Genomic DNA, 17,937 nt, shown 5'->3' with positions numbered 1-17,937 from the left:
TTATATTAATATTATATAATATATATTATATAATTGTGTATTATATAATATATATTAATATTAGTTTTATATTTATTCGTTATAGAAACTCAGGGTGATGAAATATTTGTTGCCTTTCAACTGCTCTGTTGCCTGACCCTGTTGCTCTGACTGAGAGTTGCTCAGGTTCCTAAAGAGTTATGTTGGTGAAACTCTGTATAGATTCAGAAACATCTGGATTGTTGCTAGGAAAGCTGAGGGTCTTGGCTGTGATAATTCTTGCAAGAATTTCCTGAAGGTTTGGAGAAATATACTTGAAAATGGATGCTGCTGACTCCTTGCAGCAGGACACTGGATATACTTCCTTCTTCCCTCTGCTCATTACAGCTCAAATTCTGCTGTCTGCCTAGGGGCTGGGAGATAGGAAGAAGTGGATTTTTGAAGTTATGTAAAGGCTAGAGGTAAAGATACAGGAAAATATGGCCTCTCTGAACTACTTACAGAGGTGAAGACACACTGGTAACGAGTTGGCAAATCTCTAATATTGTTGCTGAAATCAGTGAAATTTTGTGAAAGTGTCAGTAATTGGTGAATGTCTAGGCAGCCAGATTTGTTTTAGTTTTGTTCCAGCCTTCAAAGTAAGAAATGAAAGTCACTGTTTTGAGTCTGTGTAATATGCAATAAATGTTAACAATCAGCACTAACTAAATTTTTCTAACTAAATGAACAAAAGCAGCTGTGTGATGGGGCCACCATAATTGTACTTTTTTTTTTGTTTGTTAGTTCACAAAATTTTGTCATCTTCTGTTAAATCTCTGGACAGTTTTCTACTCTTGGGAAAATGGTTTTTTGTTCAATCTCTTGTGGGTTTTATTGACTTTTTTTCTCACAAATATTCTTTCTTTTCTCCAGGATTTTAAAAGAACATGAAGACAAAGTGAAAGAGAAAACCATCGAACTTCAATCCGATACAAACAAAAAGTCATGCTGTATGAAGCAATAAAATGCTGAGGCATGTTTAAACAAGTCATATATTTATACAACACTACCTGGCACTATCAGACTTGCTTTTATCTTCCAAATATTTCTTCTGATGTGTTCTGACTGTAGGTGTAAGTGAAAGTCAAAATCTTTATATGACCTGATCTTGCTTTTATAAATACTATCTTTAGTTAATTGACAGTTTATTTGGGGCATTAACAGTCTTTTATTCTGTTTGATGCCTAACACCACTGTATCCTGCTTTGTCATCAGGCTTGTAGAAGCTGCCACATTATTGATAAGAAGAAATAATTTTATAAGAAGAAAACTATTTTGAATATGAAGTAAATTCCTACTTGTGTGAATAACCCATCCTCTGAATACTGCTTATTTCATTTCTGTTCAGACTCTTAGATCCTGATTTTGTGCTAAGCTCTCTCTACAATTTTTTAAAAATTTCCATAGGTGTAGTTGTTTGTAGTTCAAAACATGTTAAGGCTAACTGACCAGCTCTTTGTCTCCGAAAGCCTGTCACAGGAGGTGTCATAGAAAATTTTGGAGGTAGACTTTTCAGAAACAGTGGATCTCATTTTCAGGAATAGCAGCATTTAATGAGTAAAAAATCTCACTGAAATTCGGTGAGATATTGCTCTTTTAGCAATGCTAAGAAAAAATGCCTCCTCATGTAGCTAAACATGTGACTGCTTTTTCAAAAGCTGCTGCCACACAACATTCCTCCAGGGTCTGATAGCACTGAGACATAGTTTACCCATGGGGATGCATTTTAGAAAATCATGGCCCACCGTGGATCATAAGAAACGCAGATGTCAATTATCTTTGGAAGCTTTTGTGGAATATAAATGGAAATAAGAAACTTGAGAGTGCGTCACCCAGACACCACATGATCAGCAATTATTCCTGGTGAGGTATGTCTTGACTGCATCCAGCTATTGTGGTAAGCATTCAAGAACAAGTATTCACAATGGTGAGCTTGTTGGCAAAGTGGAAGCCATGGCATAATTTATTTCATTAAAATATACATAAAAGATGGTGGATTTCATTATATAAAACTGTTACCAACATTATGTTTTTAATCAATTTTCTAAATGTTTTTAAAAAGTTATTTTTCATTTAACTAATGAATCAATTTGAAACTAAAGATGAATGTTAAGCATTAGCTTAGTAAGTAAATCTGTTTTTGGATAAAAACTTTGTCAGTAATTAATTGTGCTCTTGGGATTTCAGTCTGATCAAAGGTGTTCATCTAGTTCCAAGAACTGGACAATAGGGGTTTATAGACTTTGCCCTACAGCAATTTTTATATCCATACCAGCACTCAAATGCCCTTTCTTATGAGTTTGGGTCCAAATGTGACCCCTTCCTTATCAGGTAGTATAACCAGGGGTTTACTTCTATCAGGAATGATGGATGAACCAAACAGCCCAGTATAAGCTGTATTAAGAGTTTTTCCCTTGTTAATTCCTGGGAGTCTGCTCATCCAAATGAAAAAAACTCCCCTTGCCTTCAGTGAGGTGCCTAAGAAGCTCTAAAAAACTAAATGAGCAAAATGAGTGTCCATTACTGAAAATCAATAGGTTTTCTTTTCACTGCTCAGGGTTGCTTCTTGAAGTCCATTACTGGTTGTGGAGAAGTTGAGCCACCTTATTGACTGTGGCATATTATCAATCATGGAAATCTTAGAATTGAACATCTGCGTTCAGTCCTGACTGGGGCTGAACTAATGCAAACCATTAATTTAAACATCAACAAAACCAACACTTTATCCCAATTTCAGCTAGGAAAAAAGTGCCATCAGTTTAAATATTGGCTCTGCTAATTGACTTTGAGTGATCTGTTCCCCCATTGGTATTGGAACCAGCAATATTTCCTCCAGCCTCTGTCAGCCTCAGGAAGACAGTTTGAGTCCTTAATTTCAGCTTTACTGTCCATGGTTCCAACCCCACAAATTCAGATCCTCAATTTCTTTTTCCCTGAAGTTCATCTTGATTTTGAAGGACAGTGACAAGTGAAGTGGATTTTTTTTCTGTGACTCCCATGGGATCATTTTTATTCGGGTGTCTTTTAGCATTCACTGAGACCCTGCCAGCAGGATGTACACAATTTGAGAGCAGACAATGCTCTCAAAGCAGCTGAATCCTTGAATGAGGGATATTTCTCCTTCTACAGAAAAATCTGGTGCAGTCTAGCACCCAGGCAATGTCCTCCATCTAGCATTGATAGCTGTGGCTGCTGCTGATCCTCTTTGGAAGTCCAGCCAAATCACAAGCAAAGGTACAGGTACACACACAGCACCAACGTCATCAGCCACACAGACAACACAGAGATTGATGTCTTCACTGCTTGTCACCCATATATACACAAGCAGCGTTCCTATAAATAGGAACACAAATAACCTAATCCTCCTCTTCCTTTCCAGCAGATCAAGACTGAAGTTTGCTGATGAAAATATGCATGTACACAACTCCTCTGACTTGCAGTGCTCTCTTTCTCCTACTCTGCCCTACACTTCACCCCAGGATCAAGCAGGAAATAAGGTTTAAGGAAAAGACTGGATGTCCTGCAGCTATGGGGTACAAGGCTCATTCAGATTAAATCTGACCAGCAGCTTGCCTGCATATAACTGGTCTCTTATTTTCTACCTTCTCTTGATTTTTTCCAAGCTTATTCTCCTTCCATCTACCCTGACCCCTCCCTTTCTCTGTCCTTCATATCCCAAAGAAACAACTTGTCCCTAGTTGCCTTTTCCCTGTTAGTCCCAGGCTTTCTACATCTGTACGCACATACATATTTCTTCTACCATTTCCTAAGGCACCTTGACTTTACGTGCTGTTATTGATACAGTCACTGAGGTGCTGCTGGCCTTGCAAGTTTCCACTCCCAAAGGAGTCCCAACTATTTCCCTCCAATTATCTGTGAAGTTAATGTGTAACTCCCCCTTATCCACCTGGGAAGTCCAGGCATGGCTCACAGTGCCGTCCATAACAGCTTTCAGCTTCTCACTCTGTTATTTGCAGTGTTCAAAGCAGCTTGTGTCGTGTCCAGGGTTTCTCATGGTCTGTTTGGTTATCTAAACCTCAGGTCAGGCTTTATTCACCTGTTGGCACACCTGAACAAACAGCAGTTACTGGTGGACTCATGCTCACTGAAGGCAGGCATGAATAAGATACTACAAGGCTCTACTCCTGGACAGATTCTGCTGTCCAGCTGGCCATCAAATTGGTGTGGGAATTGTCATGTTCCCACATTCCTTGATGCTGGGTTGCTCTCTTCTGACACTGCAGCAGTGTTTTATACCTCCTGGCAGTATTTTTCTCAGCTCTTCAGAAAGTTAGTAATGGCTTAATAGTAGTGAAGCATCTTTTTCCTCTTTTTTTTTTTTTTTTTTCCCCCATTTTTCCATTTAAATTCTCCCAGTTTATCTCTGCCTGGTCAGGTACCCAATACTGACAGATCTTTGGATGTGCACAATACAAAGTCCATTTGCATGGATATAACACAGTGCTCCTAACCCTTTGGAAGTGGATGTCCATGAATTACTGTGTGCCAGTCGAAACAGGTTCCAGTTTGCCCAGATATGAATGGAGCAACAGTGGAAAAAAATCCTTCCTGAAAGAAGTGTACAACATCTCCTCACATACCAGATTTAAGGAGTGATCTGCAGCTCTTAAAATGGGAATGCTCCACACACAAGGAATATGTGAGGAGCAGACCACACGGAAGCAAGTTTGCCTCTGAAAGGACTGCAGTCAGTGGTCACACCCCGTACTGGAGCAGGGACAAATGAGGACCAGGACAACTGGCATCCAAAAGCCAAGGACAATTGGAACCATTGGGTTTGAATGGCTGAAACTATATTATTTGGGGTGGCAGGAAGCATTACACCCAGCCCCACAACTTCCTGTGCTGCCAGTTGGCTCCCTGGACAAATTCTGACAGACAGAGTTAACCTCATAGTGAAAGAAAAGGAAGCTGAAAGTCAGGAGCAGAGGAGAGAGAAAAAGTGTACATGAATACATTTGTCTAGTGGTTTACACTCTTTTTCTTTCCCCAGAACCTCAATCATCGATAAAAGATTTGTGTACTTTGGTAGTAAATTAACTCAAGTAAAATTTGTCAACTTGGGACCATTTTTGTTTGCAGCATCCATATACTGGCAGAATTTTCTACCATGTGAGATCATTTTGGAATAATTCCACTTTATCATCTGCACAAGTGGAAGCTTGTTTTAGAAAGCAGAAACACGCTCATAAAGCTCATCAGTGGCAACTTCCTGAATTCATCCACAGCTGTTAAAATAATGGGTCTTTTCTGATTATTGAAATTAGAGGAATTGCAATAGGACTCACATACACTTCTGGAAAAAGGAGAGAGTTGGGCACTTTGGCCTGTTCACACATCAGACAACTGAAGTTCTTTTAATATGAAGCTAGTAAAATGCACATGGTTATTGTCTGATGAAAATGGGCTTCTCAAAGGGGAAAAAACCCCAGTAGGTTAACTTTACAGGGCATGTATAAAAGTTCATTTCTATTACTAATCTGAAATGCTGTATGCAGTGACACTGAATCCTTCCAAATGTACTAGAATTTGAAGGACATTGGATTAGTCAGAGAAACATTGCTTATTTCCTTTCAAACACTGAAGAGGGAAGTGTTTCAAACAAGTCCATCTATACTGGACAGCTGTGTTTAGCTCCTGCAGTTGTCAGTGCCTTTTCTGCCACATGCTTCTCCTGAGCACAACAATCATTACAAGAAAAAACCCAGATTCAGAGGAGCTTTCTCACTGAAATGTCTGGTTTTCATGGGTTGAACATGAAGGGAGTAGGGAATCTGTGGAACCGAGACATTTGAATAACACGTGGCTCTGAATCTTACTCAAGTGCTCCCATTACTTGAGGTGCTGTTCGTGTGTGGGTAATGAGCAGTGAAGACCCTGCTGTGTTTTGTGTGGCTGATGACATTAATGTGTTGTGTATGCATCTACACCTTTGCAGTATGTACTCAGCTCAGGTTTTGGCTGGACTTGCAGCAGTGAAGAGCAGCAGCCACAGCTACCATCCCTCTGTGACATACTGTGTTGTGCCTGGTGTTTTGTCTTGTATCATCTTTGCCTCCTGTTGTGAGACCCATATTTTTTTTGCTCAGAGGATACATAATATGCTTTTTTAGGTCTTGTGTCACTGTATCTGGCTTAAGCTTTTTTTTCTTTTCTGTCTTCTTAATGACCTCCTTGTAAACACCAGTCTGCCTATTTGCAGGATTCAGTGCTGCTGCAGCATGACACTAAAATATTACCTTTTCACAGCAAGTCAAGTCTATGAATCAAGGATGTGAATATTGCTGTGACTGTATAGCTGCGGTTAAAGCTCAGGTGCTTCTCTTTTCAGAGGGTAGACCACTGGGTAGGTTTGCAACTCTCCATTCCTGCCAGTTGTTGCTCCTCCATTTTACCTTTGGCAAGTTGTTAGAACCCTGCAACAAGCCATTTTGGGCCTTGGCAGAATCTCAAGGAGAAAAATAGTACAGAAAAGAAGAAAAAGACAGAATTCTCTCCTGTGTTAGTGAGCTGAACTAGCCCAGCAAAATCTGACAAATACCACAGTTAGTGGGAGGATATGGGCGGAAAACACGGCTAAGATCACAGTTTTGAGAAAAGAAGTCTAGAGGGGTGGGCAGCCCATTTTCAGTACCAAGAAGGTGTTTAATTGTCTTACCTCTTTTTAACCTCCTCTTTTACTGTTAATAAATGGAACTGGATGTGAACCCTATTTCTCAGGCAGTCTGGGGAGCTCAGTATTGCTGAAACCAAACGCCAGTTTGGGTGCCTCTGATGGGGGCTGGAAAGCCTCAGGATTAGGAGTGCATAGCTCAGAGGTAAGGAAGGCTCTCAGCTGCAAAACTCAGATGCCTCCCCTGAGAGCCTGAGTGAACCGCTTAGTTTCTGCATGGCCTTCTCCCAGTTCTTACAGGTGCAAATGACTGAACTGCATTGAACTGCACTACTTGACAGCTTTGAACAAGGTCCTTTGAATCTAGGCTATTAAGGCTCATCAGTTGTCATAGCAACCCTGTATTGTATGGATTTATATTATGAGGCTGTAATAAGGCTGTTGCTCATCCCTCTGAAATGAGGCATAAATCACTAATGCAGTTTTTCAGTGACAGGACTTCTTTAAGTATTATTCTGACAGAGAAACTGATTTGCATTAAATGACATTTCTGTCAGAAAGACGAATGATAGGAGTGAAACTTTCTACAGGTATGATTATAAGCATTTTTATTTGTAACCCTCTGTAGAGTCACCTTTTACACTGAAATAATTTGTGTCATTAGAAGCCCCAGGGGAGGTTGTGCAGGGAATTACTAAACTTAGGTAAAATGTGTGAAGCCCTTGCTCTTGGCTTGTCCCGTGCAGGGAATGCTGCTGAGAAATCGAGTGCGCTTAGATTATTAAATAGTGAATTTTTTTGTTTAATATTTGTTCCTTGCTGACATGATTCTTGTGTAGAACAGTAGCTAAATGTATCTTTCTGTCATTGCTATGCAGACAATGCAGCTGTGCAAACATGGTATGCTTAGATTACTGTAGGGTGCCATTGGTCAAGAAAGTTAAGTCATACACAATTGCAGACATCTATCAAATGATTAAAAATTAACTTCTGCCAGATTTCAAAATGTAATGCTAAATAAGCTAGGCATGGTTTATTGTGAAGGGGATTTGTATCCAATTTGCTGATAACTTATAAAATCCATATCCTTGGGAGTTTTCAGGACAGTTTTTACACAAAGCCACAGTGATTTGACATAGCTTTGAGGAAATTTCTGCTTGGAATAGAAACCTCCAAGGTTTCCTTACAACCTACATTTTGGTGGTACAGAGGGAAAAATCCCTAAACAAATATCATTTTAGTTAAGCAGCCTGTTTTGAATGTCTGCTTTGTATACCAACATTAAAGCCTAGCAGTTAATTTAAGATCACCACAACACCTGCAACAGAGCATTTAAGGGTGTTATGAAAGCACTCTGTGGTGCAAGACATCTCTAAGAAAGCAAATGTCCGTCCTGTCTTCCAGAAGGGCAAAAAGAAGGGTCCAGACAGCAGTGAGCCTTACAGTCCATGGGAAGGTGATGGACAACTAGTCCTGGAAACCATTCTGAGATACATGAAGGACAAGGTGGTGATCAGGAATAATCAGCATGGAATGACAATGGGGAAATTGTGCATAACGAAGCTGATAGTTTCCACAATGAGATGTCTAGCTTGATGGATGAGCAGAGCTTAATGGATGTTGTTTAATTCAGCTTTAGTAAGGCTTTTGACACTCTCCCATAACATCCTCACTGACAAGATGAGAAAGTGTTAGACAGTTGGACGGGAAACTGCTCTGAAAACCAGCTGAATGACTGGGCCCAGGGGGTTTAAAGAAGAGAAAGCTCAGGAGGGATCTTATCAGTAAATGTAAATACTTAAGGAACTTCCGGAATGAAGTGAAGGGAGCCAGACTCTTTTCTGGAGTATCCACTGACTGTAGAAGAGGCTACAGGGACAAATTTAAACACATGAAATTCCATCTGAACACAAGAAATTACCTTTTCTTTTTTCCTGTAGAAGTTCTCAAACACTGTTTTCCCAGAGAAATTGTGGAGTGTCCATCCTTGAAGATACTCCAAACCTAACTGTAAGTGGTCCTAGGCAACCTGTTCCAGCTTGTCTTGCTTCAGCAATGGGGTTGGATGTTTTCAATAAATTGGTAAACCACAGTGGTACTTTCTGTCTTCCTCAATTCTAGCTGTCTATAAATGTTCAAAGTCTTGTGGGACTGGCAGTATCTCCAGGCCAATTAGACTTATCCTCACTGTCACAGGCATTTACATGAGTGGACTGTAGGAAAAAGGATACATGACACACAGACAAGTAACAGATGAAGACAGCTTAGTAGGAATGTTTGAGAAAGGTCTGGTTTTGGTTTATAAGCAGATTCCACACAGGGAATCCTATATATCCCTGAAATACAACCTAGAAACTTCTCAATATGAAGGAAAAGAAACAGCATATTATGCCAGTACTGTTGAGGGAAGAAGAATGGGAAGAATGTAACATAGTATCAATGTTCTGGTGAGCAAAGATGAATTTTGCATTTGGACCCATGAACATGAGGTTGCAAGGGTCCAGGAATTTGCCCAGATGGAGAGTAGGCATCCTGCTGCTTACTTAATGGTATCATTTAGCAAAAGAATTCAAATGAAAATTTCTCCAAGAAAATGTTTGACCTTATTGTCTTCACTACTTTTGTTAGTGGGTTGTGTCAGGACAATTTACCCAGTCTTCTGAGTGTTTTCTAATTATTTTCTTAAGTTCTTTTCTCAGTTACCTGCACATCTTTACTTGTAAAGGATACCTTCACTTTTTGAATTCTGCTCCTTCCATACCCTCAATTCCTAGCTCAAAATGTATTGTCATCACGTGTTTTGTTGTTGGCTACTTGACATACAAATGTTATCCCTCACACGCTGCTGCTTCAGCTTCAAACAGCACTTAGGTTTCTTGCTATATTTCTACACTCACCCCATAGGAAAGCGAGCAAAATAATGAGCTTTTTTTTCTGAGATACTCCCTTGGTAGTGATAATAGCAATTATATTTGCTTTAATCGTATCTCATTAGCTAATGACATTGATTTTTCATGCCAATAAATGTGAAAAATATGCCACAATGGTGATAAAGAGCTTTTGCTAACTGATCGGCATTGCAAGTTACTGTTAATGAGTTACATGTGCCTTTCTGGGCTGCCTGTTCATATTCCTGCATCAAAATGGTAGGGCAGGTATGGTTTGTGATTAAATTCTGTTGTGACCTTAACACAGGGGTCCATTTCTGGTTCTAGGGCTGTGTTGTACTGGAAATGCTGATGGTTCACTTATGTAAATGGGAAATGGCTGGACACAAAAGCACAGAACTGAGCTGCAAAAGAGGATGTTCCCTTTTTAACATGAAGACTTAGGGGTCAGCTCAGGCTTGATCTTGCTGATTGCTGTGCTTCTAAAAGACTGCACTTGATGATTCAGAGGAATGACTTGGATTGCAGCCCAAATCTATGTGCAGTTTGATGAAGTAAGACTGATTTTGTGTTGCAGTTGTTGTTATCTCAAAGGTAACGTGGTTTCTTTCTGTTTCATAATCACACTATAGTATCTGCCCAAGCTTTCTCAAAAAATACTATCTTCATGTTGCTTGCATCATCACAAATCTTCATTGTTGGTTTCCACTCAAAAATGAGAAAATATCAAACATACAAAGAAAAGAGTAAGGGAAGGGAGTCAGGGAAATTGTATTGGTACCTGTAAAACCTGGAAGATATACAAAGTAAACAGCAGCGATTTCAAAAATCTTGAGATCATAAAAATCTTTTTCTTTCCTGTCAGTTGTATCTGCACCCTAGAAGATTTTTTTTTTTTTTGTCTAAGAGACAGGTGGTCTGCTTTAGCAGTCATCTGTGAGCAGTGGTCTGCTTCTTTCTCTGTCTTGACTGTGTAGAACACATATTTTACCTTTTTTGTGGTTATCCCCAGAAGCAATAGCTATTTTCAGGGAACACTCTTGTTCCCTGTAGGTGTACTACTGCCCTGGCTCACCCTAACTGTGCAGAAACACCAGTTTTCTGGGAAATCTCTAGCTGATGATTCATGTTCTCTTTAAACATTTTGTTATATCAGATCTGAAACATCAGGTTTATTTCTTTAGTTGCTTTTTGAAAAGATTTGTAGGTGCTGTTAATTCACACTTAATTTCTAGGAAGTTTAGATACCATCTAAAGGATTTGTCTTCTATATGACTCCCACATGTGCTTAGCAGATTAAGATCTAAGATGATCTCTAAGAAATGTTGAAAGAAATGTTTCAAAAAAAGGTAAAAACCTCCCCATTTTCTAGTTGGAACTAGTCTGTGAATGCTTCATGCCTACTGAAAAAGAAATCACCTGGCTTAGTTGTATGTTCCAACTAGGCAGATGCACATACTGGCATAAATTTAGACTTTATAAGCCAATAGCAATTGCTCATAAAATGTGTCCTCCATGGCACCAACACGGCACAGTTAGAAAACTGAAGTTCTCTTTTAAATAGTGATCCTTGTGATTACATTTGTTGCAAAATCCTTAGATGCATTTGTTAAGCACAGTGTTACAGCAGCAGCATAGACTGTTAGGGGGGAAAATGGAGGAGGAGGGATAACAGGTACATAGGAGGTATAATTCTTATGAAAGGCTAGGATGCAGTCATGGGCTGTGTAGGGAAGAGGGGAATTACGATGAGGGCACTAAGGTGGGGACTAACTGTATCTTCCAGTACCTAATGGAGAGTTACAGTGAAAAGAGAGCCAGGCTTTTCTCAGGGGGAAAATAGTAAAATAACAAGAACCAACACTCCTAGGTTAAAACAAGAGAAATTCCAGTTGAACATTAAGTTCAACTGGAATTTCTCTTGTTTTAACCTTTTAACTCTCCCTGTGAGATTATCACAACACTGGAACAGCTGTCCAGAGAGGCTGGGGGGAGTCTTTGTTCTTGGAAACCAAAAGATTTCTGAATGGTTAGTTTCAGAAAGGACCACTGGAGGTCATTTAGTCTAACCCCCTGCTCAAGCAGGGTCCCTTAGAATTCATTACTCAGGATTAGTTTCCAAGTGATTTTTAAATATTTCTAGGAAAGGAGATTCCAGAACCTCTCTGGCCAGTCTGTTCCAGTGCTTGATCACAGTGAAGTTCTTCCTCATGAGATCATAGAATACCCTGAAGTGGAAGGGAGACCCATAAGGATCACTGAGTCCAACTCTTGGCCCTGCACAGCACAGCCCCAAGAGTCATACCATTTGCCTGAGAGTGTTGTCCAAAACACTTCTTGAACTCTGTCAGGCTTGGTGCTGTGACCACTTCCCTGGAGAGGCTGTTCCAGTGCTCAGCCACCCTCTGAGTGAAAAACCTTTTCCTGATATCCAACCTAAACCTCCCTGACTCAACTTCATGCTGTTTCCTTGTGTCTTGCTGCTGGCTGCAAGGATGCAAAGGTCAGTACTTTCCCCTCTGCTTCTCCCTGTTAGGATGTTAAAGACCACAGTGGGGTCTCCCTTCAATCTCCTCTAGGCTGAGCAAGCCAAGTGACAGGCTCATGTGGAACTTCTTGTGCATCAGTTTCTCTCCTTTGCCTCTTGTCCTATTAGTGGGCACCACTGAGAAGAGTCTGGACTCGTTCTCTCAGCACTCTCCCTTAAGGTGCTTACAGACATTGAAAAGCTCCTCTCTCAGTCTTCTCTTCTTGAGGCTGAGCAGGCTCAGCTCCCTTAGCCTTTCCTCCTAAGAGAGATGCTCCTGTCCCCCAGTCATCCTCATTCCCCTCTGCTGCACCTGCTCCAGGAGCTCCATGGCTCTCTTGGACTGTGAAGCCCAGAACTGGACACAGAACTGGACTCCAGATTTGCCTCACCAGTGATCTTGCCCCTCCACTCAGGGGCAAGATCACCTCCTTCAACCTGCTGACAATGTTCTTCCTGAGGTACCCCAGATACTGCTGACCTTCTTGGCCTCAAGGACACACCTCTGGCTCATGGACAATTTATTGTCCACCAGCATCTCCAGGTCCTTCTCTGAAGAGCTGCTTTCCAGTAGGTCAGCCCTGTACTTTCTAATCTTCCTAAAGTAGGGACTTAATCTTCATTATATACATAGAATACCATGTATCCTTTATAAACTTACCTTCTAAGTGAATGAAGTTATCTATAATCAAATATATATGTGTTAAAATAATTTCTGAATTAATATTAAATTTAAAACAAATCCTGTTAGTAGTGACCTCTGAGAAGATTCTTTAAATTAGCATTGTGGTAAAAACATGTCTTGGGTATTACTGAGTAAATATTACCACCTTGGGTAATATTCTTGTTCCCATTTTCAACAGTTTCAACTCTTATTAGAGGTCTAAAACAGTATTAAAAGGCTGTAAACCCCTAATTCTGCACATAGAGAGGCCCCCAGAACAAGCCTTGCAAAACCTAAACCTGAAGCTATTGACATCTGGCAAGGGTTAATTTGTGCTGGGAATAAGAAGCTCTTATGAGAATAGAGCCATACCATGCTGTTCTTTAGAGAACCTTGGGAATACAGAGTGACCCCCCAACACTAGGGACTACTTCCTTAATCCTATCAAGCGTTGCAAGTGTGAATTGCCCACTGTGCCTTTTAGAGGCATGCTCAGCATGGAACTTTTTTTGAATGCTTCTTTTTGTTTCAAGTGACAGAACAATCCCTGAGAAGTGCTTTAATACTTTCTCGTTAAGATCAGAGTCAAGGCAGAAGCGACCTGCTTTCTCTTTTCTCCAGCGCTGTGTTACTCATCAGGGACAGTCTTTTGTGTAAATACTGTATTTCTGTTTCTTTCTCATGCTCTGTCCTCAGCTCATGATCTTCTTTTCCTTTTTGTGGGAAGGAAATTAAATCTTTTAAACACGTGCTCTGTTTCAGCTTTCAGCCATCATTTTGTCATTATATTTTAATGTAAAGCTTTGAAAAATCAGTGGCTTGGGTTCAGTCCTGGAGTCCACGAGAAGCCTTCTTATTAATGCCTTGATAAAAAATGAGGCTCAGACTCTGTGGTAGTTACCCAGACTTGGATTGCTGAGGAAAACCTTGTAGCTGATTGCACCTGACCTGCACGATCTTTGTATACCTGTTTCATTAATGCTGACCTGCCTGATGCTGTGTGTGCAGAACTCACCCATGCTTTCAAAACCTTGTTGGTAGGTAACAGCTTTAATGGCCTTGCAAGGCTGCATTTGCTTTTTGATCACTGTGATTTTAAGGCACTCAGCACTCTGGTAGACACTCTCAGTTCTTTCTGTCATGGAGAAATAAATTTTTTTTTTTTTTTTTTTTTTTTTTTTAATGTGAAGAAAAGCACAAGCTAATTTTCCAGGATGGAATGTGCCTGAGGTGTGGTGACCACCTCAGGACTGTGCCATTAACACTATCAGTCAGAACATAATCCTGCAACACAGAAGTGAAAGGACACTTCCAGTACTAAGGCAAGGTGGCCACTGTTGAAGAGAGACAAACACTTCACTGTCAGCAGTTGAAAGATGAGGCAGAAAGGGCAATTGATGTACAGCAGTTCTTAAATACTTCTAAATTGTTTAATGAGCTGTTCTGATCAAGTGGGGTTTTTTTTTTGCTGCTTGACCAGTGCTTTCCATCAGGCAAAAATTACACATTCTCAGTAAAAACCATTGGGAATCTTATTTTTTTCCTCTCTTTCTCTTCTTGTTTTTTTCTGTCTTTATTTTAAATAAGGTATGAGAGTTTCCCCCCCTTTCTTTGTTATTTTTTTAGTATTAAAGTTATTAAATATTTATGTTGTGGGTAGAGAAGTGGATGGTTTGAAATGCTTTCAAAGTATAATTTAGGCAAAAAAGGTAAGAGTCTTTCCTCTTTCAGTAATAGTTGTCTCAGTGATTAGTGGCAGAGAGGAAAAAGAAAATATTGTTTGAGCAGATTTTTATATAAATGGAGGGCCTGAGAAAAACTGTGTTAGATTGCCTTACCTTAAATTCCTAGAATCACAGAAGTGTTACTAGAAAGCAACTTGTAGATGTTTTTTTTCCCAGTCCATTACTGAAAGAGTAGCTGAACTCATTCCTTGAAAATGACAGCAATATTTCACAGATAAATTCAATTTTGTAAGGTAAGTTGTTCATCTTCAATCCAAAAATATGAAAGAAGCTTTAAAAACAACAGTGATGAACCAAATTGCAAACAGTATCATTTACTGCTGAATTACAGTTTAATTTCACTCTACATAGATACCATTTGATAAAATCCCCAGATCATATTATTTAGACCATAAGAAAATGGAGGCACTGTACAGTTTCTGTGGAGGGAAAATCAATAGAAATAGGTTTCTAAAAAGCGAGAAGTTGACAAATACTGGCAAAATACATCTTCAAGTATGCTTTATTTGCAGGTGATTAAAAATATTTTTAGGCAAAAAACTAGTCAATCTTATCCAGTACAAGATAGAACATGATTTAGTGCCTAATGCCAGACAGACTGGAAAATGTGTCAATAGGACTGGTGATGCGGTTGTTGATGAATTACATGTGGTTAAATGGCTCACATTCATATAGTAAAAAGACCTGATACATATATATGAGGAATTATAAGCACTTAATATTTTAACAATAAGCAGGAGATTTTGTACGAAAAACAAGGGACTCAAGGGGATGGGAAAGCTACAGACATCTTAGTAATATCAGAAGCCATCGACTTTTTTTTTTTTTAAGACATTGACTTGCTCCTGCAAATTACTGCACTCTTGAGAATAATATTTGCAATTTAAAACTTATCTAAAACATCACCAAAAGGTAACACTAGTTCCTATTTTTTTAAAAATTATTTTGTATTAAGAATTTTGCAAAGAACTGAAATATGGCATGACAAGAAGCATGAATTATCCACCATTTCAGAGACTTTGCATTCATCACATTTAAATACTAGGTGTCTGATTTCTGAAAGTCTCATGCAAAATCCAGCTATAAAAACCACAGAATATTTTCAAGGATAAAAAGCTAATGTTTTTTAAAGCTCTGACAGACATCCAGTTGTAAAGGTGAATTTCAAAACTAATGGTCCACATTTTCAGAGGACATTCAAAAATATAGTTGTTGAACTTCCTGTAAATGCCCAGCTCTTATCTACACTTTGCATGGAATATTTACCAAAGCTATAACATTGGACAGTTAATGGAATATATCACTGCCTAGAGTAGCGCCAGCGGTAACATCATTATCTTTCCATAATTGCGTAATGATAATTAAATAATCACAAAACAAATTCCTATTATGAAGTGACTTTTTTTCCTCATGTACAATATATATATTCATTTATATTGAATATAAGTCCAGTAATACTATCACAGTAATGTGCTGTAGTAGTCTTTCATAGTGAGAAAACTGCCCTAATCATCTTTAACATGCAAAGCTTGGAAGAACCAGAAATTCACAGTAAGTAATACAATTTGTATAAGCATCTTCTGCCACCCTAAAGTTAACCAGAACACTCAAGACTGTTGCTTATTTTTTTTTCCTATGTTTAACAAAAGCTACAGTTCTGTATACTGTACATTCACAGTGGGATCCCAGCCCCCTGTACTATCTGCAAGAAAGATCAGGTTACCACCCTCCATCAGAGTAAACATTCTAGTATTTAATATAATAATCTTGTGAACAGTTGTTCCTAGCTTGAAGCTCAGCAGTTCAAGACTTGATAAAATTCTCCTTTTCATCTCTCTGAGAGGTTTCTTGCTAACGCATTTTGTAGTCATTAGATACTGACATTTCACATAGCTGTCCTTTAAAATCCAAGTCTACTGTGAAATCCAGGTCACGCTGTAAAAAGATTTAAATGCAACATGTAAGTAAGACCATAAGTTTAGTGTATTAATTCAGTTATCATTGCTTGAGTTGAAAAGACCAGCAGATCCAAGAGATTCCTGTGGTGGTTTCTAACTTCTGGTTTTAAATGGTGCTAACACTGAGAAAGCAGACTGTAATATGTTTAATAGCATTCACCATACAATCTGTGCTTAGGTCATATTTCTATACTCTTCCAGAGGTGGATTTAATGTTCTAGTTATTTCCTGATTCAGAAAGCTTCTGAAATGCTGTTATCATATGTATCCTATGAAATTTTTTGTAGGGTATTCCCTATTGAGATGCTCTTAATTTAGGCTAAAGGGCTTTCCCACTAGGGGTTGTTCCAGAATAGATCTAGTAAACTTCCCATGATGACACATTTTTAGGGAAGAGGCACTACACAGCCCTACAGAAGGAAGCTGTGTCTATGCAAGCTTTAGAAAAACTTCATGCTTCAGAAGAACAAAGTGCTAGCAAATCCTTTTGAACCGAGGTGGTCTCTCTGTTTTACAACAACTGTCAAGAGCACATTTGTTTTAGCACCCAAATCTGCATTCAGGTACTTACTGCTGTGTGAACAAATTTGAGATATTTTATTCATTTTTTCCCCCTCAATGAAAATTGATACATTTAAACCAAAATAAAATATTCCAGTCCCCCTAGGACAACATAAGGGTGTGGAAACAGATTATTTTCCTCTTGCAGCAAGTAGCCTCAGGGGTGAATGTGTTTGTTTTAATGCCAAGTTTATTTTGTGTTTATTTCTCCCTCTGTATCAACACCACCATATCCTCTGTATTTGGTATAAAAATGGAAAAGCAATGAAAAAAGGGAAGACAATGAAATGTTAAGATTTGTTGCAGTTAAAAAATGCAATTTTTCAACAATTACAACAACTGCATAGATGGATAACAGGTTATTTTAACTGCTGTTTACTGTAATAGAAAATGAAGAGATTCCGCTCAAGATGTTTGGCAGAAAATGGTCCAGTGTTTCTTCCAGAAGGTATAATTCTCATGTCTTGTTCTACCCAGCCATAGGTTATCTATCAGACCATGTCTCACAGTCTCCTTACCAGTTAAAAGAAACACTAGGGGGATTCATTCCATAGCAGAGAAACTGATAAGTTTTCAGCAGTCATGGTAGTGTGATATCCCTCATGCTTTAGCTTTAGTCTTAAATAAAGCATCTGTATTTTCTATGGACAGGCACAATTTTTAAACAACCCTTTCACTCAGTGAGTTCATACAAGCATTCCTCTGAAATGTGTTACTTAATTTCCTGTTAGACTGTTCTTGGGCACTGCATGGCAAATCACTCAGTGCCCATAGATGTGGAACTGAAGTACTTATTCTTGATCACCCTGTGTTGGCAGAAGGGATCTTTCCACTGATTTCAGTGACACTGTGAAAAACCCCTTGCCTGCTTGTGTCACAAAATGTGAGTATAGCTGATTGCAGAGGGCAGCTGACTGAGTGATGTATTTGAATCCTTTTTCT

General features: G+C 39.1%; 2 protein-coding genes across 6 annotated transcripts in view; one reads left to right on the top strand and one right to left on the bottom strand.

Annotated features, from left to right (window-relative positions):
* CRACR2A (calcium release activated channel regulator 2A) overlaps positions 1–15,306 on the top strand; it is a 65,766-nt gene extending 50,460 nt beyond the window's left edge. For both annotated transcript variants that reach the window (XM_030286002.4, XM_030285988.4), the window contains exon 18: positions 892–15,306. In XM_030286002.4, the coding sequence (XP_030141862.4) occupies positions 892–982 (91 nt within the window). In that variant the 3' untranslated portion in view covers positions 983–15,306. The remainder of the gene's footprint in view (positions 1–891) is intronic.
* PRMT8 (protein arginine methyltransferase 8) overlaps positions 14,961–17,937 on the bottom strand; it is a 57,248-nt gene continuing 54,271 nt past the window's right edge. For all 4 annotated transcript variants that reach the window (XM_002194525.7, XM_072926194.1, XM_072926186.1 and 1 more), the window contains exon 11: positions 14,961–16,411. In XM_002194525.7, coding sequence (XP_002194561.1) covers positions 16,328–16,411 — 84 coding nt within the window. In that variant the 3' untranslated portion in view covers positions 14,961–16,327. The remainder of the gene's footprint in view (positions 16,412–17,937) is intronic.

The sequence above is a fragment of the Taeniopygia guttata genome, chromosome 1 (genome assembly GCF_048771995.1).
Source record: "Taeniopygia guttata chromosome 1, bTaeGut7.mat, whole genome shotgun sequence".
NCBI classification, from domain to species: domain Eukaryota; kingdom Metazoa; phylum Chordata; class Aves; order Passeriformes; family Estrildidae; genus Taeniopygia; species Taeniopygia guttata.
Note: the sequence above shows the minus strand (reverse complement) of the source record. Positions and strands in the feature narration are given on the sequence as shown.